Source organism: Elephas maximus, chromosome 7, assembly GCF_024166365.1.
Source record: "Elephas maximus indicus isolate mEleMax1 chromosome 7, mEleMax1 primary haplotype, whole genome shotgun sequence".
In the NCBI taxonomy this organism is placed as follows: domain Eukaryota; kingdom Metazoa; phylum Chordata; class Mammalia; order Proboscidea; family Elephantidae; genus Elephas; species Elephas maximus.
Genome location: NC_064825.1, coordinates 28,192,911 through 28,215,284, shown reverse-complemented (window position 1 = coordinate 28,215,284; position 22,374 = coordinate 28,192,911). Strand labels below are relative to the sequence as shown.

Here is a 22,374-nt window from a genome sequence, read left to right as displayed (position 1 = left end):
GTCTTTTCTTTCTTTCCTATCTTTTTAATGACCTCTTTCTTCATGTATGATACCCCTGATGTCACTGCATGACTCGTCTGGTCTGGTCTCTGGTCATTAGTGTTCAACACATCAAATCTATTCTTGAGATAGTCTCTAAATTCAGAGGGGATATACTCAAGGTTGTACTTTGGTTCTCATGGACTTGTTCTAATTTTCTTCAGTTTCAACTTGAACTTGCATTAAAGCAATTGATGGTCTTTTCCATGGTCGGCCTCTGGCTTTGGTCTGACTGATGATATTGAGCTTTTTCATCGTCTCTTTCCACAGATATAGTTGATTTGATTCTTGTGTATTCCATCTGGCAAGGTCCATCTGTATAGTCACAGTTTATGTTGGTGAAAAAAGGTATTTGCAATGAAGACGTCATTAATCTTGCAAAATTCTGTCATGCAATCTCCAGCATCGTTTCTAGCACTAAGGCCATATTTTCCAACCACCAGTCCTTTTTCTTTGTCTCCAACTTTTGCATTCCAGTCACCAATAATTATCAATGAATCCTGGTTGCATGTTTGATCAATTCCAGACTGAAGAAGTAAGTATAAGTCTTCAATTTCTTCATCTTTGGCCTTAGTGGTTGGTGTGTAAATTTGAATAATAGTAGTATTAACTGATCTTCCTCGTAAGCGTATGGATATTATCCTGTAACTAACAGCACTGTACTTCAGAATAGATCTTGAAATGTACTTTTTAATGATGCATGCAACACCATTCCTCTTCAATTTGTCATTCCCGGCATAGTAGACCATATGATTATCCTATTCAAAATGGCCAATACATGTCCATTTCAGCTCACTAATGCCTAGGATCTCAATGTTGTGTTTCATTTCATTTTTGACAATTTCCAATTTTCCTAGAGTCATACTTCAAGCATTCCATGTTCTGATTATTAATGGATGTTTGCAGCTGTTCCTTCTCATTTTGAGTTGTGCCAAATGACAGTCCCAAAAGCTTGACTCCATCCACGTCCTTAAGGTTGACTCTACTTTGAGGAGGCAACTCTTCCCCATTCGTATTTTGACTGCCTTCTACTCTGAGGGGCTTATCTTCTGGCACGATAGCAGACAGTGTTCTGCTGCTATTCGTAAGGTTTTCACTGGCTAATTTTTTTTTTCAGAAGTACACCGTGGGCCCTTCATCCTAGTCTGTCTTAGTCTGGAAGCTCAGCTGAAACCTATCCACCATGAGTGAACTGGTGGCATAGATTCCAGCATCACAGCAGCACACAAACCCCCACATTACGACAAACTGATAGATGGATGCGGGAGTTTATAGGTGGAGAATCATAGATTTAGTTAATCTCTGCAATAGTAAGTGCTACCAAAGAAAAGTTTAGGGTGATTTGTTGTTGTTGTTGTTAGGTGCCATCAAATGGTTTCCAACTCATAGTGACCCTATGTGACAGGGTAGAACTTCTCCGTAAGGCTGTCTTGGCTGTAATAAAGTTCTCTTGGCTGTAATTTCCACAGGAACAGATCACCAGGCCTTTCTCATATGGAGCCACTGGATGAGTTTCAAATGCCAGCCTTTCAGTTAGCTTAACCATGGTGCCACCAGGGCTTCTTATGGGTGATTCAAGAGTACATGATTTGGAGGAAGGGGAGAGTGGGAGGTGGTACTTGGTCTCCGAGATCAGTGAAGACATTCCTGAGGAAGTGATGGTTCAGCTGGACCTGCAGGATGAGTAGGATGAGTAGGCAGAAGGGATGGGGAGGGCACTCTGGAGAAAGAGGACATCATGTTCAAAAGCCCTAAGGTGGAAAAGAGCATGGTGTGTTGAGAAGGCGTCCTTGGGAGGTGCAAACCATTAATGTGCTTGGCTGCTAACCAAAAGGTTGAAGGTTCAAGTCCACCTAGAGAAGGCTTAGAAGAAAGTCTTGCCATCTACTTCTGAAAAATCAGCCATTCAAAACCCTGTGGAGCACAGTTGAACTCTGACACACATGGGGTCGTCACAAGTCGGGATCAATGCCACGGCAGCTGGTGGTAGTGGTGTGGAAGGACCCGAAGATTTCCTGCGCAGCCTGAGGGAGAAAGAGAGCTCAGTGCTTAAAATGAGGTGGTGGTGTAGGCAAAGTACGAGCTCCTTCATGAGCCTTTGCTGTTGCCCCCCCTTCCCTGCCTTCAGATACCTCGAGGACCTGGGTCTATAAATCCAGGTCTACTCCAGAAGAACAATTCTACAGCTACAGGATCCTTGAGGGAGAGGTGAGCTGCAGCCATCAGGGCCTCTCTTGCCTTGGCAGAACCTGAAGCAGCACCCAGATCTCCATCGGGGAGCCCAGTGCAGGGCATCCATTCACAAGGAACGGGGAGGTGATTTTGTGCTCAGTGACAACTTGAAAGTTGCCTGGAATGGGAAAGGGAATGTTCAAGCAGAAAAGAGAGGCAGAGGAGTTGAGCAGCCAAAAAAGCAACGTGTTTTGGTCAACACAGCTCACCTGGGAGTATAACATTGTAGTTTGGTGGCAGCATCAGAATGTGCCTGTCCAGAACTTGGCGTGTCCAGGAATTAGCTCAAGTGAAAACCGAGCCTTGCAGCATATTGGCCCTTGATGTGTTTCTTTTGTGAAACACAACAAACCAATTGGGAAAATACCTTGGAAAAAAAAAAGCTTGATTGATTTTGGAAAGAAAGCAAGAACTCCTATGAAGATTTATTTTAAGTCTATTAACGCCATCCTCCTAGGCAGCTTAGAAGAGGAACTGAACTAGACCGCAGTTCCATTTTTGCAAAAAGCCTTTAATTTGTTTTCCCACACTTTTGCCCTTTTATTCAGTTATTCCTGTCAAGTTGCTTTATCAGGTGAAAAACTGTATGGCCAGGTACCGTAACTCACTGTTGTTTTTCTCCTGTTGATACTGAGTACATCCTTCTGTTCCTTCCAGCCTCCAAATATACATTCTAGAATAATAAGCTGTCTTATTCAAGGCAATGACTTAAAGAATAAATATAATTCCTTCCAGGTGTTGTGGTTAAACAGAAAACTAAGAATTGCCAAAAGTTCAATACCTGGCTCTAGCACTTACGATGTGACCCCTGAGCCTCTGAACACAAGAAAAACAGTAAATGTATGCTTCACAGCTTAGATAGCTGGTTCTAAGCATATTTGACAGTTAAAATATGTTTTTAACAATCTGTGAAATGGAAATAAACTTGTTCTACCTACTGATGAGGCTGTTGTAGAAAATAAATGAGATAATGCATAACAGAGTGCTTTATAAATTGTCATATCATCCACGTTAGGTGCTATTGTTATTGTGATTATCATCACTGACCAACAAGATTATTCGCGCTAAGATTTGCAGACTCTTTAGATCTGCCATGCAAATTTTTTGCACATATGCTTTTCTTTTCTCTCCCCTCTCTCCATATTCATGAACACACATGAGAATAGCATCTCAGAGACATAGGAAGGAGCATCCAAACCCCTCCCAGCTTCCTGGAGGGAAAAGACAATTTTTTTGTGTGACTGTTAAAAACATACTTTAACTGTCAAGTGTACTTACAACTAGCTATCTAAATTGTGAAGCGTACACTACAGTTTTCCTTTTATTCAGTTACAATGTAAAAATCACAAATTTTACATGAAAATGGGAAAAAAAGAAAAGAAATTGAGTATTGAAAGAGTTTGTGTGGTGATAACATTGCCCAAAGATGAGGAGAAACACCCATGGGTTAACATGCAATACTGATAGTGTCATTTTTGTGTTTTTTAATTTACTTAAATTTACTTAGCTTGTATGAAAGAAGCCCTGATGGCATAGTGGTTAAGTGTTCAGCTGCTGACCAAAAGGTTGGCAGTTCAAATCCACCACCTGCTCCTTGGAAACCCTATGGGGCAGTTCTACCCTGTCCTGTAGGGTCACTATGAGTCAGAATCAACTCGACGGCAAGGAGTTATGAGTCTATATAAGCTGGTGTGTTTTATAAAGTTGATTCTATTTATTCTCCCTCTCCACTCCACACCCCAGCCATCCCTACTTCCCTCCTCTTCTTTCAGCAGTGATTTCCATTACTGGGTTTGGGTTGTCCCTGCTTGTGCAATAAACTATGAAAAGCTATGCGTTTGATATGAACTACAGGTATAAGAAATGTTGAGATGCCCTAGTGTACAGAATAGATCTTTTGTGAGGTGCAGAGGGGGAGGAGTGGCAAGAAGAGTTTTTTCCCCTTTCTGATTGCATAATGCTTTCTCATCCCAAACTCAGGTGACTGTGACCGATGGCGGCTCCTCTCCCAAACAGTCGACAATTTGGGTAGTGGTTCAGGTTCTGGATGAAAATGACAACAAACCTCAGTTCCCAGAGAAAGTCTACCAGATCAAGCTGCCAGAACGTGACCGAAAGAAGAGGGGAGAACCCATTTACAGGGCTTTTGCTTTCGACAGAGATGAGGGCCCCAATGCAGAAATCTCCTACAGCATCGTGGATGGGAATGATGATGGGAAGTTCTTTATTGACCCTAAAACCGGCATGGTTTCTTCCAGAAAGCAATTTACAGCAGGGAGTTATGACATCCTAACGGTAAGATATTCTGAACCTCAAAAACAATAATGGGGGAGGGGTTACTTTCTTATCCATGTATATTTCTTTGAGCAATCAATCTTTAGAATAAAAAAGTACATCCACAAATTAAACAAATTTCTGGGAGAGAAGTACTGGTGAGAACTCTAGATTGTTTTGATGATATCCCATTAATAGTGAGACAGTTTCCTTTGCTTGTGTCCTGTCTGCAAACCTTCTCAATTCCCAGTCCACAGATGCTCCACACATACTCAGCCACACCTCCTGTGACCTTAAGTCATGTTCAGAGTACTGAGCATATGTACAAACTGAAGGTAAAGGAACAGCAGTGTGAAATGTTCAACTCACCACTCAACATATCACTCAACATGTCCTCAAAGAAAACAACTTTTGTAATTGTTGACAATGCAATAGAACATGAATTTAGCTGTATAAATTGTGAGACACAAATGCAAGCTATGCTTATTCTCTAAAATGTGTAAAACTCGAGTGAAAAAGGGACAAAATTTTTTACTGTTAGAAAATTAAAAATGGAAGCAAACATGAGCACCATCTCAAGTAGAGACTTCAACTCCCATATCTAAGGTACCAGCATGCTTTCCCCACCCCTAACGATTTTACACATGTAGTACCTATGATGGACACTTTTCAGTGTTCTAACAACTATCAAGAGTTGACGCTATCCATTGTCCTTCTCTTTGTCCTCAGCTTTCTCTGCTGTATACAGTCAGTTCTTTATTATTTTAAGGAATGATCTGATTCCCTTGATTTATCTTTTCACTTTCATGGTCCGGATTTGGGTTTCTTTCCCTGCCCAACAGCATATCCAGAACAGAGAGCAGAGGAAATAAAAGAAGATAATAAAAAAAATCTCTGCTTCTACAATTAGCAGCTCTATTACACTACATGCTATTACAGCTATGTGAGACTTGCAGTTTGGGAACTTCATGCCCCTCCCAGATCCCCTTTACCAGGCTAGTGTATCTATTCCCCAACTGCCGCGTGTTTGGCTGCTATGGGCTCACAGATGCCCTCTTTTCTAGAAAAGCATCCTTGACTAAACAGGAGCTTCCTGGACCAAGAGATTATACCCACCACACATACACACTTACACTCACACATCCCGACCCCAGCAGCCCACAGCCAATGATGAATTTTCACAGGGATATAAAAAGGGCAACCTCATTGTCTCTAGGTGGAACTAACTCCGTGGTTCAATTAATGCTTCAGATCTCCCTGTGGGATCAGGCTGAGGTTGGACTTCAGCTGAGACTATATTCTTGTTCAGCTCCTTCCCCTGCTGTATCCTGCTCTTTTCACTACCTTTCTCCTGAGCGCACTCCCGCAGAAAATCATGTGTACTTAATCCCCATCTCAGGCTCTACTCCTAGGAAACCTGACCTGAGACATATATCTCCAAGGGTGTTCCATGTTATAGGGATTTTTGTGGGGGAGGCAAAGTGATTGTCCATGAACATTCGGGTGCTATGAATTGTCACTGTATTTAAAGGCTGTGCCTGTAAGTGTTGTTTTTAAAACATAATATTTAAAAATTCCTTTTTTTTTAATTTAATTGATTTTGTCAGTGTTTTCTTCTTGCTGAACTTGACCTTCAAGTCCAGGATACCATAGTAGTTCACCCTGCTCAGCTGGGCAAGGAGACAAGCTTTCCTCACTCTTTTATCAGCTGACTTATGACCACAGAAAAGAATCTTTAGTACCATCCTCCCACCCCCCACCCCACTGCCTCCAGGAGCTCATGGTTCCACCACGAGCATTCTATTACGCTCCCTTGGAGTTGGCGCAACTGACCAAAAAACAAAGCATTTTGCTGTGGAGTTGATTTTGACTCATAGCAACCGATAGGACACAATATAGAACTGCCCCATAGGGTTTCCAAGGAGCATCTGGTAGATTCGAACTGCCAGCCTTTTGGTTAGCAGCCATAGCTCTTAACCACTAGGCCACCAGGGCTCCTTGGCACAATTGAAGGGTCTCTAAAGTCATTAGAGTAAGGCTGCTGCCTTTCCCCCACCTATCCTACCACCCTTTTGCAACACTGTGTCAGGGGAGTGCTCTTCCAGAACAAAGCAGAGGAAAGAGCTGCAAAACATGAGTGCACACATTCAAACACACGCATACACACACACAGCCACATTTCCATACACGTCATTCCACATATTAAGTAGGGATTCACAATGCATTTTATTCCCTTTCTACCGTCACCACCAGAAGTAAGATTCAGATTCATGTTACAGAGAATCAAATTAGTCATTCATGCTCATATAACTACTGTCCATGTCCATAAAACACTAAAAATTTTCAGTGCAACATTTGTTTTCCCAGCCTTCACATCCGTAAAGTTGGCAGTGGCTCCAGCCACCTTCTGGTGAATGTGGTGTGGGACCCCCACATGGCTAAGTTGCTTCTCCCCCATTCGTGGACCACATTCTCTCCAGATCTCCACTGTCTTCTCCCCCTTGCTGACACAGTGATGAGGATGGATCCTTGACCCACCACCACATGCAGTGACAGATCCAAACTTCAACAAGGATCAGAGCTCTAAGATATAAAAATGTTCTTCTCTGTTTTCTCCGTGTATGAGTAGATAAAGGCGGTGGACAATGGGCGCCCACAGAAATCCTCCACGGCCCGCCTCCACATTGAATGGATTAAGAAACCACCCCCTTCACCTATACCGCTGACCTTCGATGAACCATTTTATAACTTCACAGTCATGGAAAACGATAGAGTAACAGAGATTGTAGGGGTGGTATCTGTGCAGCCAGCTAACACCCCTCTGTGGTTTGACATAGTTGGTAAGTTCGAGTCCTGCAGAGCAGTACTGGGCAATGTCATAATTGGCTGTTTGGAGCAACTAGCAAGAAAACTAATGATTAGTGCTAAGATTAAAAGATGGATAGTGCTGGAATGCAAAAGAGCCAGTAAAATGAATAATCAACCTGTGCTTTCGTTCTGACTCTGTAGCTAAGCTGAACAGAAAGTGCTCTCTGGCTGGATTTTCCATAGTATGTTATTTACTGCAATCTTAATGTCTTTCTGTGTGTCATTTAAATTCTATTGTCACACTTGGCTAATCTCATTTCTAAATGTATTGATGGTACTAGACTTGCTGTCTTTCATTTCTCTCTTTTTCTTCACCTTTTTTCTGCATTCTGTTCTTTTTTTTTTTTTTTTTTTCTGCTCCCGACTGCCCTGCTTCAAGGTGGCAAGCATGCTCGAGAGATGTTCTATATTCTACAGACAGCTTGTGGGCAGAACTGTTCAACAGAAGGTACCCTTAGTGCAAACACATTTGCTAAAATACAGCTATCCAATCTGCCTTTTACGGGTTTTTTTTTTTTTTTTTTTAAGCAAATTAAATTACATCTTTCATAACTGCCTGTGACAGGCTGAAGTGCAGCCCACGGGTTTCATACATGCCTCTACTGCATTACTCGTATCCAGTAACTCCTTTGTTTAAGGTTTGATGGGTTTGGAGTTTGGGGGGTTTGCTTTGATTTTTGTTTAATTTTTTTCCTTTTCTTTTGAGGTATGTGGGCTTTTTTGTTGTTTTGTTTTTATCCTTTTGTAGGTTGGTTTATTTAAGTGGGCCTTTTCCAATGGAAAAATAGATTAAAATGTATTTCAGCCCCTCTGTTTCACAGCAATAGTGCCATTCATATATACCAAAAAGCCACACCAGGAGAGCCCCCTGGCTGCTTTCCGCAAAGGAAGGGCAGGAAATAGAACCTAGATATATTGCCAGTGAGCTTCCCATGCAAGCTGATAGAGAAAGCAGATGTAAGCATACAGGATAGATCTTGGGAGCTAACCTTCAAATTCCTGGAAGCAAGCAAGCAAGCACGCTTGGCTGGAAAAGGAGGGGGGTGAAACAGCACTACTGCCCTCAACAAACCAGCAGGGAGAGACGGTGGAGATGAAATGAGTGCCAAGGGCCGGGGGAAAAAATAGGCTGTTGCTAAGAGGAGAAATGAGGAGCATGTATGCCAGCCCGGATGTGACATGGAGCTGAGCCGAAGCTGACTTCCCACGGTTCTCCATGGGAGACAGGGAATCCAGGAGAGAGCTGGTCTGGAGGAATCATTTCCTTCCACATGTCACTGCCTGGATAGGATGGGCCGGAACCTGCCTCTCCTCCCAGGAACAGCAGAGTCTGGGGAAAGCATTTAGAATGTTCCACATCTGTTTTAATGAGACACAGAAAAAGAATGCCTTGTGGTCCTCAGTCCAACCGTGGTAGAGGGTCCTCTGAACTCCCAGAATGAAAGGGCTTGTTTGCTACATATTTCATTTTCCCGAAAGGCAGTAGAACGTCTTTATTTTACTTAATCGGCATTAATCATACCGTTCTTATACATGGCCATCCTCATTCCAAGCTTTCAACTCCTTCTTCATCTCCACTTAGCATATTTGAAATTGAAGCTCTTCTGATCCATGAAAGATGTCTCCGCTTCTTTATCTTCTCAATAATTTTCAGCTCATGAAGATATTGTCATCTGCAGCTTCTTTCTTGGTGAAACAAAAGATGCACATGTTCATAACCTGGTTGTCTGTACGTTCTTTGACAGTTCCTTCATTACCACCCCCAATCAGAGTCACGGAAGATGCATTTCAGTTTCAACATGTGTCCCCAGTGCTGGGCCTCCAGGGACATGGGCAATATTGATTTCTTTTAAATACCCCAAACAAGAGTGCAGTGGAAACCCAACAGGCAACAAGGCAACTGTTGTGTGGCCCTTGGGCTGTGGGAGAAATCGTTCCTCTCTCATCAGCCACTGGTTTATTTCTTCCTCCCCTGGCACTCCAGTTTGTAAGCACCTCTACCTCCTGACAGTGCTGCTTCTTTCCCTGGCACCATGCCTGTAACCTCCTAACCTGCGGCATGTCTCTCATCTACCGCCTCGACCCCAGAATGCCCTCTGTGGTACTCCACTTTAAAGATTGTACAAGCTCTCATTTCTCTGATGCTCAATCTACCAGCCTCCTGACCCTCATTATCTAGGTCCATTTTGCAACTCTTTAGCATTCTTTTTTTTTTTTAGCATTGCTGCATGTGTCCGAGTGATTGTGCGTAGGCAAGCATGCCTACTAGTGCTGCATGGAACCTCACCTGCATATTTTTCATGGCAGCATTATTAGTGTTATTGTATTTTTTTATTTGCATTTCTCTTGTCACCATTCTTAACATGGTCAAGACCCATGTTCTCTCCTCCTTCCTCCTGCCGGTGCTTCTGTTGCTGCCCACCCAGGGCAAATGGAATAAACAGTGCTGACCAAAGGAGGTGCCACAGGCAGCCAATCGATTAACCCGACTGATTCCTCTTGAAACCTATCGAGAGTCAGGGTGGCTTTCCACTGTATTCTCAGCCATAGTAACTACAGCACCTTTGACAAAATGAGAACATCACTAGTCCAAGAAGAGAGGGGCATTTTACAGATAGGAACCTCCTTGGAAGGAGTCCCTTTAGGCTGCTCCAAATATAGATCCAGAAATTATTCCCGAGAACATGGCATCTACTTTCACGTTTCTCCCTCTTTGTTCTTCTAAATGTTACACTCTTCCTATAGAATACCCTCAGTTTCAGTGCACTGAGTAGTTGTCTTAATGAAGACCTACAGGGCTGTGCCTGTGGTCTAGACTTTGCCGTCACAGAGATTTCACTGTAGATCTGGTAAAGTCTCACTGAGCTTCTCTTACAAATTCAACTTACTGGGCCAGATGCCCAAACAAAACATGATTTTCTTTCCATCCCCACATCCAGCCAACAGCATCTTGAAATTCCAACTCTTTCTTTCACCGCAGAAATAAATCTTTTCCCCAGATGCTGATAGCTTTCAGTATCAATATGGTTCCCCTTCCACCAAATCTCCCTATTGAAAATCCTTTCTAATCTATCAGAGTCATTTTTTTTTTTCACTTTGCTGACAACATCCTTCCCCTTCTCTAAATACCTATTGTTTTCTTTATCATATTCAGATGTTTTGTTCTCGCTTTCAAGATTTCTTCCTTATTTATCTTTGGCCATTGAAACCCTCATCTCTTCCCCCCTTGCTCTGTAACTAACCATCTGCCTTGGCCAAACTAACAAAGAGGAAAGAGAGGGAATAATCAGTAGCTTAAGACTTAGGAAACTTATTCGTGGACTGTAGTTGAATGCCAAGAATCGACATAAAAAAATAAATAAACTCATAGTCGAGTCTAACTCATAGTGACCCTATAGGACAGACTAGAACTGCCCCATAAGTTTCCAAGAAGCAGCTGGTGGATTCAAACTGCTGACCTGTTGGTTAGAAGACGAACTCTTAACCACTGCATCACCAGGGCTCCAAGAATAGACACGGTGCATAAAATTTCAGCATGGAACTGAAATGAGGTCTCAGATTTACTTATAGGTCTTGCCTTGGTAGATGCTGTTATGAATCTTCTAAGCAGAGTCAAGATTTGATTCCATTTGAGGCTTAGTACCTTCAGACGCCTATCCAGATAATCACAGGTACAGAGACCACAGCATCCTGGCCTAGCACTTACAGCTTACAAATGCTGTGACTAATGAATCCTCATTAAGTAAACAGAAGTAGGGTTTCAGCATGCTTTCCTTCCTGAAAGTTTTGTCTTTGCACCAAATTCTTGCTTTAAGTGCATTTCTTTTGAATTCACAAAACCTATGTGGTGAGCAAGATTTTGTTCCCAAGGTTCCCAAGCCTGGGCCCTTGCACCAAGGACCCGCCAGACACTTACATGTGCCTCCAAAGAGACCACTGCTTACGATGTTAAGTAGCTAGACTCTCCTCAGCTTCCAAAAGCAGAAGTCCTACTTGTAACCCAGTTAAGAAAGCTGTAATTAAAAGGAAACATAATAAAGTTCAGCTGTTCTGTGTTTAAACAGCCCAACGCACAGCATGTTCCTTCTTTGTGTTAAAAGGGAAGGAAAATGAAGGGAACAAAAATAACCCAGAATCCTTTGTGGCTTTATCACATATCTTCACACTTCTCAGGAGACCATGATTGCAAGTCAGCAGCTCCTTGATTTACATACTCTCTGGCGTGCAAGCAATCTGGTTCACAATTCAGTCCCTGTATCTTTCTTGTGATGGCAAATATTTGTATTGTAAAAGCTACCATCATTACACACTCGAAATAATTCCTTTTTACTCACAGTTTGACAACGGATGCTGCCACCCATTTTTTGCTTTTCACCTGATTTAGACTAGAAATACATACAGTTTTCGTTTTGGTAGTAAGCACTTAAAGCGTCTTTATTTATTTGCAGAATGACATAAAGAGAAGAAAGGCTATTCTTTGAAAATAATTCTCTGGTGTTGAGTGCTAGCACATAGATCCAACTCTACCTGAATACTTTCTGTGTTATAGATACATGAAGGACACTTTGGCCCTGAGTTTGTCATAGATTCCTGCAGATCCTTAGGCTCTTGGCTGCTGTGTCTCATCAGCTCATGTCTGTCCTTCTTGAACTTTGTCCCCAACAGAGCCATCCTTTGTTTAGGGTTGAGAGAAGTGTTATTATTGTTGTTAGTTGCTGTCGAGCCCGTTCTAACTCATGGCAACCTTATGCATAACAGAACAGAATGTTGCCCAGCCCTGTGCCATCTTCACGATCATTGGTATACTAGAGATCATTATTTTGGCTATTGTGTCAATCCATCTTATTGAGGGTTTCCCTCATTTTCCTTGACCCTCTACTTTACCAACCATGATGTCCTTTTCTAATGACTGGTCTTTCCTGATGATGTGTCCAAAGTAGCAAGAAGTCTCACCATTCTTGCTTCTGAGGAGCATTCTGGTTGTAGTTCTTCTAAGACTGATTTGTTTGTTCTCCTGGCAGTCCACCGTACATTCGATATTCTTCATGGACACCATGATTTGAATACAGTTAAACTCTTTGATAGCACTAGCAGTGGCCATGTTCTCTGACCAGAGCTTGGGCATCTCTGGGTCATGTGTAACCAGGTGGCCATATCTCTTTATCACAAAACTCTTTCCTGCACTTTCCGACAGAAGCCATGCTCATCCATGTACCATTTCTAATACAGCTATTCCTCCATCAGAATGACTCTTGCTCAAAATTGTTCAGTTGACATTAAATACTTTATTTCTCCTGTTCTATATTCAGTCTCTAAGTTGGTCACAGACATGCCTCTCTTATCTCCGTAACAACAGTATAGCACATGGGAGCACATCTAGAGAGACTTTAGGAACATAATAAAGTTTAAACAACAATTCATAGATGCATTGCTTTAAAAAGATTAATTTTAAACCGAATTTGGAAGGGATTTTTCATCCTACCACTGTTTCTGATCTCCACCCGGTCTCTCCTGCCTTTGATATAAATATCCTTTTCAGCCCCATACCGTGCTTGCTTCACCCCAAGGCAGAAAATTATTCATGATCAAGCCATAGCTGGTGTTAACATTTTTCTTAAGTTCAGCATACATGCTGAACTTGAATGAACAGCTTGCGTACAACTCCCTTAATTCATTGAGATTCAGCAGCTCAGTGTTTTCAAAACTTCTCACATAACACTTTCCCCTTGGTGACTACTAGATTTTGGTTGATATTTTTTAAAATTACACACAGAGTGGAACGGAATGAGATGCTAGAGGAGGGACCTGGAAGCTTCCCTAAAGGAGAAGCTATGTAATTTTCACCATTGGATCTCTTTATGAGAGATGGTGATGCTTCGAAAGCTTATTTAAAGAAAAATTTGACTACACCACGGCCCAGTGCCCTGCTGCCCACAGCATTAAAGAAGTAGCTTCTGGCTAAAAGTAATTTCATTCAAGTCCCATTTTTGGAGCTTTTTAGGACATCCCTACTTGCTTCGTTTAACTTTAGAACCCAATAAAAATCCAACGTGCCTCTTCTGCTCTTTGTTTACTTTTTTACACCCGTCTTGACCGAAAATGGTCAGAGATGTGTCCCAGACGTGAGTTATCTGTTATGTGGGCTGTTCACAACCTCGCTTTAACCATCTCTGCCACATACCCCTGCAGCAACGCTCAGGCCGTGACTCTTCCACCCCCCCACTTTGTTGAGACTCAGACCAGCTCGGCAGTGTCCTCCCTCCTCCTCACCTTTTGTTTAGCCTAATGCTGCTGCACCAAACACACTCTGGCTTTGCATGTTCTGTTACTGGCTCTGAGGAAGCACACCTTGTTTAAACAGAATGCTGCTAGTGCAAATGGACTCCTTGGATTTGGTAATTCTCTCCCCCGACCAATTGAACATGGTCTCCTCTGAAAATGAAATCACCTTTTAGGCTAAAATGGAACCTGAAAGATGAGACCTGGGGGAGAGAGATGGAGTCGTTTATGAAATGGGATGCTTAAGTGGTAGGTGATTACGGCACGTCAGGGTTGATGGTGAACTGCTGGTCTAGAGTCTGTGTCCCTTGTCAGAAATTCATTTTAGGAACCTTGTTATGAAATCTTGGTTTAACTAGGAACACAAGTGCTCTGGAAATGAGTGTCAGAGACTGCTAACTAGACTACTAGACTGAGAGGTTCTTGCAGGCTCTCTGAGGTACTTTTTGGTCTGCTTTTCTATTTGTAGATACCCTCCACCGCTTTAGAAGTTTCTAGTCTAGAGTATTTGAAACAGTAAAACAAATAAGGGAGAAACGTACACACACACAAATACAGGAAGAGAACTGTCCAGAATGGCAACCATAAAAGTAACCAAAAGTGATATTTGCTTTAAAAGATGACCAAAAGGAAAGTGCACAGTCTGTATGCTATATGTAAAATATGCAAATTTTATGCCACTGAACACATAAAATAATATATAGTTCTGTATAGGGCCCTGAAGGAGAACATATAGGATTGCCGCATTCAAATAATAACTTAAACTGGAAACCTTTGCCTGTATATTCTGAACTATAATGTCATGTAAACATCATTTTCATTAATGTTTCACCTGGAGCAAAGTCTAGTTCCATAATTGGCATGGTTTCTAGTTGGCATTATACCTACAAATTTTCACTTTCTAAAATAACTTTGAAGGATGACCCTTTCCCCACCCCGCACACCCCTAAAAATAAGGGTCCTCGGATATAAGGAAGTAAACATGTAAGTTAAGAAGCACCCTAAAGGTAATTTAAAATATATTTTAAACTGGGTTTTCATACCCACTAGAAGCAGGCTGAGCATTTGCAGAATCGTCCTTTCGTCTACACAGATCTTAGGAAGGAACACTGTGTTCTGTCTCTGGAAGTTTCTATGGAAAAGTTTCTTCAGAATGTACCAGTTGATCGCAAATGATTTTTCTTTGCCTGTTAGGATGGTTATTTGAGACACTAGAACCAGCCTTACATTTTATTTCATGGGGTTATCAGCATGAAGCATTTCCTTTGAAAAAGAAATGGTGACCTAAGGGGGCTGGCTTCCTTTCTCAGCCTAGATCTCCTCTCCTTTCTCCTTATGCTATCCTTCAAAAAGTTTTTTTGGAGTTAATACTTGGTGCTCCTCAGTAAATCAGTTAAAGATATTAACTGGAAGATGAGTTTCTATTTAGATGAAATTTTTGAAAAAGCATACAATCTCCAAGCAATTCTCTGGTATCCCCATATCTCCACAACTTTAATTAAATGTCAAGAACAATTATGTTCTCTCTAGTAATTAAATAATCTTAAGCGTATATGACAGCTGCAAGCAATAAGTATTTGAAATATATATGCCCAGGTTTTTGGTTTTTTTTTTTAAGTGAGCCATATTATTTGTCTCACTATACATCAAATTCTAGTATTTCGGGTAAAAGTCTCCTTTCACTTAACTCATCTGGCCATTTATAATTGTAATATCATAGAAATGTATTGTTCATTGATCGGCAAAATGAAATACAAGGAATGTCAAACGTAAGAGAAGCCAGGGTTTCATTTATAAAATATGAAATTCGATGAATGCACTGGTCTACGTGTAATTAAATGAAATTACTGTCCAAGAACAAAAATAATTGACACCATGAAATTTTAGATTAAAACAAATAGAGCTTGTGAACATATATTGAATTAAAATCCTTTTAGTATTTATGCCATTATATTCTCTATCCCTTAAAAAACAAAAATCTTGCACTTTGGAATAACCGTAAACCACACTTTGGTTCACAGAGATGGAGAGAACCAGCAGTGATCTCAACAATGCCATAGTTATCGTAAGCATACCATCCACAGACTATGAATCCTACCTGGCCAAGGGGAAAAAAGTAAAATTTCCTAAACTTTTATATAAATTGTTTAATAAGTTGTTGTTACATAAGCTGATGTTTTTCTTTACTTCTTTCCAGATTTCATTTTGTATATCTCCCATAAACCTACTTGTTTAGGAGAAAGATAATTCACATTATCTTTTTTAGCAGAAAAATAATTCATATATGTATTTCTATAAATGCTTCCATTTTCAGATGGAGTTTTTAGTATGAAATTCCACTTTTGTCTTTTTCTTACCTTTGAAAGCATTTAAAATTTTATTTCTGACATAATTGAGGGAATCTGAACTCTACAAACCAAATGTTTACCATCAATCCTAGAACTGATTGAAGAGAGACTACTCATCTTAGTTAACACTAATTGGACTATTTATTTATTTATAAAGTAATCTACTTTGGAAAAACAAAAGGGTGTACAAATTGGTAGCACAGAAGTCACCAGGGATTGAAGGGTCTTTAGCTTTCTAAATATTTGATGGAGTCAGTTTATGCTTCACTACTCTAACATTACTGCTAAGGTTTTTCTTTGCAATACATTCTTTTTGTGTGACATTTGTTATGCATTGTAGAGGCTGTGTCTTGAAATATGAATTAAGTTAGAAATAAAGCAGTCCCATTTAAGAAGTACAAAATTGAGCCATAGGGATGCCTGTCAAAAAAATATTTCTGTATAAGAGCTCCCTTTAAAGACATATGTTTCGATGCAGGTAATAACTTCTCAGCTATGCTAATTTCACGTTGTTTTTGTGAAATCATCAGGGGGGAATTTTGACAGCTCTTTTGACGCAGAGAAGGGTGTCGGGACAATTGTCATTGCAAAACCTTTGGACGCTGAACAGAGGTCCTTCTATAATATGAGTGTGGAAGTCACCGATGGGACAAATGTTGCTGTCACTCAGGTAGGCTATTAAATCGCTGAATAGTGGCAACGCTGAAAGGCTTGCTAAAGTCCAGGGTACAAGCAATTAAAAAATGTATTGGGAAACTGTTAAATTGGTATATATGTTTTGTTGTGTATATTTTCACTACAATAAAAAAAAGTATTCAAGTAGTAAATTAAGTCTATGAATATCTAGTGTTTAAAAAAATAATCTAAGACAACAACCTACGAAAAAGTTCTACCAATGCTATTGTATAACTTAGCCACCTCTTTCAAGAAATTGTGAGCGCTTGTACGTGGAAGAACAAAATATCTTTGTTTTCTGATCATTTACTGTATATTTATCCCTTTGACAACCAGCCAGCTTTTCATGGATTTACGCAAAGGAGGATTTCTGTATCATCTGAGTTAATGCACCGTGATATTCTTTACCTCCTCGTTTTTCAGTCATGAATAGAAAGTTAAAAAACAAAACCAAAAAAAGCATTACCGTTGACTCAATTCTGCCTCTTAGTGACCCCACAGGAGAGAGTAGAACTGCTCCATAGGGTTTCTTAGGCGTTTTTTTTTAATCTTTACAGAAGCAGACTGCAACATCTTTCTCCCATGGAGCTGCTGGTGGGTTCCAAACTGCCAAGGGAAAGACAGTCAAGCGCTTTAACCTCTGTGCCACCAGGGCTTCTCCTAGAAAGTTAGAGCTAGAGAATACCTGAGAGTCCAAATTCATTTTAGACTCAGATGAGCTAAATAATATATCCAAGGTCACACATCCGATTAATGAAGAGCAAGGATTGGGATCTAGGTATCCTGGCTCCATTTCCCGTTCTAGACTCTATGCCAGTGGGTCTTTATCCTGGCTGTCCAGGAGAATCCCTGGGAACGAGGCAATTAAAAACACCGATGCCTGGGTCCCACCCCCAGAGATTCTGTGTGATTCTAACGTGCAGTCAAAGGTTGAGGACCTCTGCTAATTCTCTGCTACTAGAGTTCATAAGGAAAGACATTGAGATCAAGGAGGAGAGGAAAATCTCTTGGCTTTTCACATTATCTTCTTAAACGAGACTAACAAAAGTCAGATATCACTACAGGGCAGATTTTCCCTAAGTGGGAGAAGATTTTTTGGTTTATTTTTTAGCACCAGATGCTTGGCCAGTTGTGGCAGAGAGCAGGCACACGGGCATCTGCCATCACTCCTTCCTCCTCCTCGCTTCTCCCTCCCCGTCCTATGACCCAAAGTCCTTTTTCCTGCTGAGCCCATGTGTGACCTCAGAACCCTTCTCAACACAATTCTTCAGGTAGTAAAGATGAACTTTTCATGAACCCTGAACTAAGCAAGTGCTGATTTATATAAAATCTGATATAAGTTCCACCAGCTGCCTGTCAGTTTGTGGTATTGTGGTGTCTTGTGTGTTGCTGTGAAACTGGAAGCTTTCCCACTGGTATTTCAAATACCAGCAGGATCACCCATTGTGAACAGGTTTCAGTAGAGCTTCCAGACTAAGACAGACTAGGAAGAAAGACCTGGCAATCTACTTGCAAAAATTAGTCAGTGAAAACCTTATGAATCACAACAGAACATTGTCTGACTCACTTGCTTTGGACAAGTCATCAGGAGGGATCAATCGCTGGAGGAGGACATCATGTTTGAGGGCTAGGGAACAGGACGGAGTCTCTCAGCAAGCTGGATTGGAACAATAACCACAAAGATGGACGGGAATATGCTGGTGATCATGAGAATGACTCAAGACCAGGCAATGTTTCATTCTGTTGTACATAAGGTCACCATGAGTCAAAGTTGACTTGACGACAACTATCTATTTAGTTCAAAAAAATGAAAGAAAGGGAGGACGAGTATTTCATGTGCTTGTCTAGTCAGCTGCCTTTTAGTTGGAAGCTGTTCCAAAACTCTGATGAAAATCTTTCTTCTGAGTCTGTTTGTAATCATAGAACATAGACTTTGAAGGAAATAAGGTTCACTTTAGTACAACCCTTTTATTTTTCATTCGAATAAACTGAAGCCCAGAAGGGGAAGTGATTTACACATGATGAGGCAGCCATTGTGTAACAACTCCTTGTCCTCCATCCAGTGTCCTTTCCCCTGTAATTAGGATGGCCATATGACTCTGTTTGCCTGAGAGAGTCCCATGTATAACTGTTGTACTGGCATAATAATAATACCCCATTCACTCTCAAACTTACCCCAGTTGGGACAATAAATTCTACTAAAACTATAACTGCTTCAGGATATTTTCAAGACAAAAACACAGACACATGGTTGAAATCCTATGAGAATCACACGATCTAGAATCTTATTCCAAAGACTAATGCAAAATAACCCACCTGCAGTATTGCTAAATATTTAGTACAAAATCACTATGAAAATTTTTTTTAATAAGCCATGTTGTGATATATCCAGCCACTACATTTTAGCACCACTTTTAAAACACAAGACGTATTTGGGTAAAATACAAATAAATTGTGGGACTATATTCATTGCCATAAATTTCTTCTAGGCTTTTAAACAGTTGAATTAAATGGTAATTCAGTGTGCTCAGAATGTTTTATATATAGATACTCCTTAAATATTTTCAGAATGAATGAATAGTAGATCATATTCAACAGGATCTATATGGCAGGTATGCTGTACCTCCAAGACACACAACAGCTTCATGTTAAGAAAAAAAAAAATTATCAATGAAATTGTTATTTTAGAATTTCATTAGGGCCAGGTGAGAAACCATTCAACAGCATTTATTCCACAAATATTTCTCAAGCTCACCCTACGTGCTAGGAGCCTGAGGATATCATGATTCGGAGTTGTAAATCCAGATGACCAATGCACACCCACTCATTTTTACTTAATAAGAGAGCATATAAGACTTTAAATGTACACATGGTACAAGTCCCGTTTTCATTGATTTTATTTCAGACAAATGTGCAGTTAGTCTCTCCCAAGCAACTGGGAAGAAGTTAGAGGCTCAGGATGAGTTTGGAGGGTCCTCTTGGCAAGGCTGGTCTAAGTAGGTTCATAAAAGGTATCAAGAGATTTTGTCGTCAAAAGCATCCATATCACTTTCTGTCTCCAGGCCATGACCTTCTCAAGAAGTGGGAACGAATGGTTTCCAAAGGTACAAACTTGTGTGTCATCGCCATTATCATCAGAAAACTATCACACTGTCAATTGGGCTATGTTAGGGCCCAACACTTCCCCAGCCTCCACCAACCGGGCCTCTCTTGACACTTTTGAGGGCTCCTCGGACAGTGGTGACAGGAGCAATTCTCTGAATTAGGCAGTACCCTCAGTGTCAAGGACATTTTTACAAGTGGATTTTTTTGGGGGCGGGGGGGGAAGGCATTCTGAATTTTCTTTTAGAAACCCCTAAAGCATGCTCTAGTCCATGACCCTGGACAACAGAGTGATTCCACCATCAAATAGCTGCCCTTCACCAAATAACTAAATAAATGTTTTGTAGCTCAAAACACCTGTTCAGTTTTCTGCTGGAAACTTTTCTCTAATTTGTTCATTTGGAATCATAAAACATAGTATGACCGAACCTAAAACACCAAACCCAGTGCCGTCGAGTTGATATCGACTCATAGCGACCCTATAGGACAGAGTAGAACTGCCCCATAGAGTTTCCAAGGAGTGCCTGGCAGATTTGAACTGCCAACCCTTTGGATAGCAGCGTTTCCCATAGTATGACACAGGCTTCAAATCAGCCGTAAACAACACGGCGAGTTTTGCTTCGCAAATGTTACATACATAGATCAGAGCTTCAGGGATTTCTGTGTCTGCATGAAAACCTTTCCTTCATCTTTCCTTTGCTCTTGTTCTCCCAACTCTCACAGCATCCTTACACCTCAAAGCTACGATATCTGCTGACAAATAAACATACTTTTTCTTTACTGATTCCCTAGTGTTAAGTACAGAATGTAAGAAGGCCCTAAGTCTGGGAGATCTGGGAACTCCATTCCTGAGGTTAGCCTTGCCCTCAGCAGCCTGGAGGATTCCGTTCTGCCTTGGTCTCAAAAACCATGTGTTTGGGAGTCCCTAACTAGACTGCTTCCTTAAAAAGCAGATTTTACCTTGAAGATTTAGGGAGAATTGAATCACTTTTGTCAAAGCTGCTCTATTCCTTAGATTAAGGGATTCCCAAGGGACACATCCTTCATCAAGGGTTTTCTCACATCTCCTTTAGTGTCATCTCCCTCTTAGCAGATGAGAAAGGGCATGGCCCAGATTTTCCTTGGATATTTAGATTAGGAAATTGCTAGAACAAATGAAGTTGCACATAGATAAAATAAGGCAGCAAGCCAACTCTTAAAATATGAGACTTAATATTAAAAAGTTAATAATGATAAAATTTCACTGTATGTAAGTAATAGAGCTGTGCTTGACAACTTATGAGTAAGTCAGTTTTTAAAAATGGATTCCAATATTAAAGGCAGCATGGAGCTTTCTATTGAAAGTAACCCTCTGATTAATGTTTCTGGAATGAAAGTGCTCAAGTCGGTTATCTATTCTGTAAATTAGGATTTCTGGATAGCAAGGCATGTAATATTTGCTCATGTATATGTTATGTATATTTATAGTTCACATTTTTATGTATTATGTATAAATTCACATTTATATCATGTAAATACCCATGGACATGCTAAAACAGAATGTATACAGAATTGGTTCTGTAAAACCCAGGTTTGAGTTTGGCCTTGCCATAGTGACTTTGGACACATCCCTTAACTTTTCCGATCCTCATTTTCCCCATTAGCGAATGAGGGATAATAAAGTCTAAGAAATGATAGAGATTTATTAAACCATAAAAAAAAAGTACAAGCTGACATGATTTTTGTACTTACAGATTCAAAAACTTTTAAGCTCAGAGAGAATACAAGGAACACCATCCTTGAAATCACAACTATAACATCTTTCCCATATGATTTTGAAATGGCAACAGAGGCAGAATAGAGTTTCAGTGATTTATGACTTAATCGGCCTAATAAAGACAGGGCCTTTACCCTACAACTCTCCCCATGGACACTTCATGCCACAAGCCTTTGTAAAGCAGGTCTTGGCATCTACCCAGACTTAGCTTAGATGAGCCTGCAAAACCCAAAGTGTTTGTGGTGGGCAGCATTGAAAATGTCTCTGAAGAGACTTCCTACATTTAGGTTTCTCCGGCTTTGATTCCATTGTACTTCTTTAGGCCTTTCAATTACCATTTTGAGCACAACATCTTTGAGAGTTACTTTGCTTTGTTTGTTAGTTCGGGAGCTCACAAATGGCCCCAACTGTGGGAAATAAAAAGCAAATGAGGAGAAGGAAGTCTTTTACAGAGAAACGCTTGTTCTGACTGTAGATTAGGCACAGGACAAAGCAAGCAGAAAGAGGCAAGCTTTTCAAGAGCACATCAACTTTGAAACTTCATGAAGGTCAGGGCAGCTTTGCTGGCTGGAAAAGCTTTTTTATCCTATTAACATAACTGCTTTTGTGGACACAAATATTTTACCATCTCGAATAAGCTAACTTGAACTTTTTAAAGGAAAGAATTGGTATTCAAAGAATCTAGTATGGTTTTCCAAATACAGTAGAGATAAAACAATACCCAAAACTCTACAGGCACTCTTCTCAAACCCTTTTCCTACCACAACCTAGAAGGCTTGCCCCATGTAAGGCTCCCTCCCC

At 40.7% G+C, this 22,374-nt stretch overlaps 1 protein-coding gene across 6 annotated transcripts in view; it reads left to right on the top strand.

Moving 5' to 3' along the window:
• FAT3 (FAT atypical cadherin 3) overlaps window positions 1–22,374 on the top strand; it is a 793,468-nt gene that overhangs the window by 631,504 nt on the left and 139,590 nt on the right. For all 6 annotated transcript variants that reach the window (XM_049889556.1, XM_049889551.1, XM_049889553.1 and 3 more), the window contains exons 5-7: window positions 4,252–4,566; window positions 7,175–7,385; window positions 16,571–16,710. In XM_049889556.1, coding sequence (XP_049745513.1) covers window positions 4,252–4,566; window positions 7,175–7,385; window positions 16,571–16,710 — 666 coding nt within the window. The remainder of the gene's footprint in view (window positions 1–4,251; window positions 4,567–7,174; window positions 7,386–16,570; window positions 16,711–22,374) is intronic.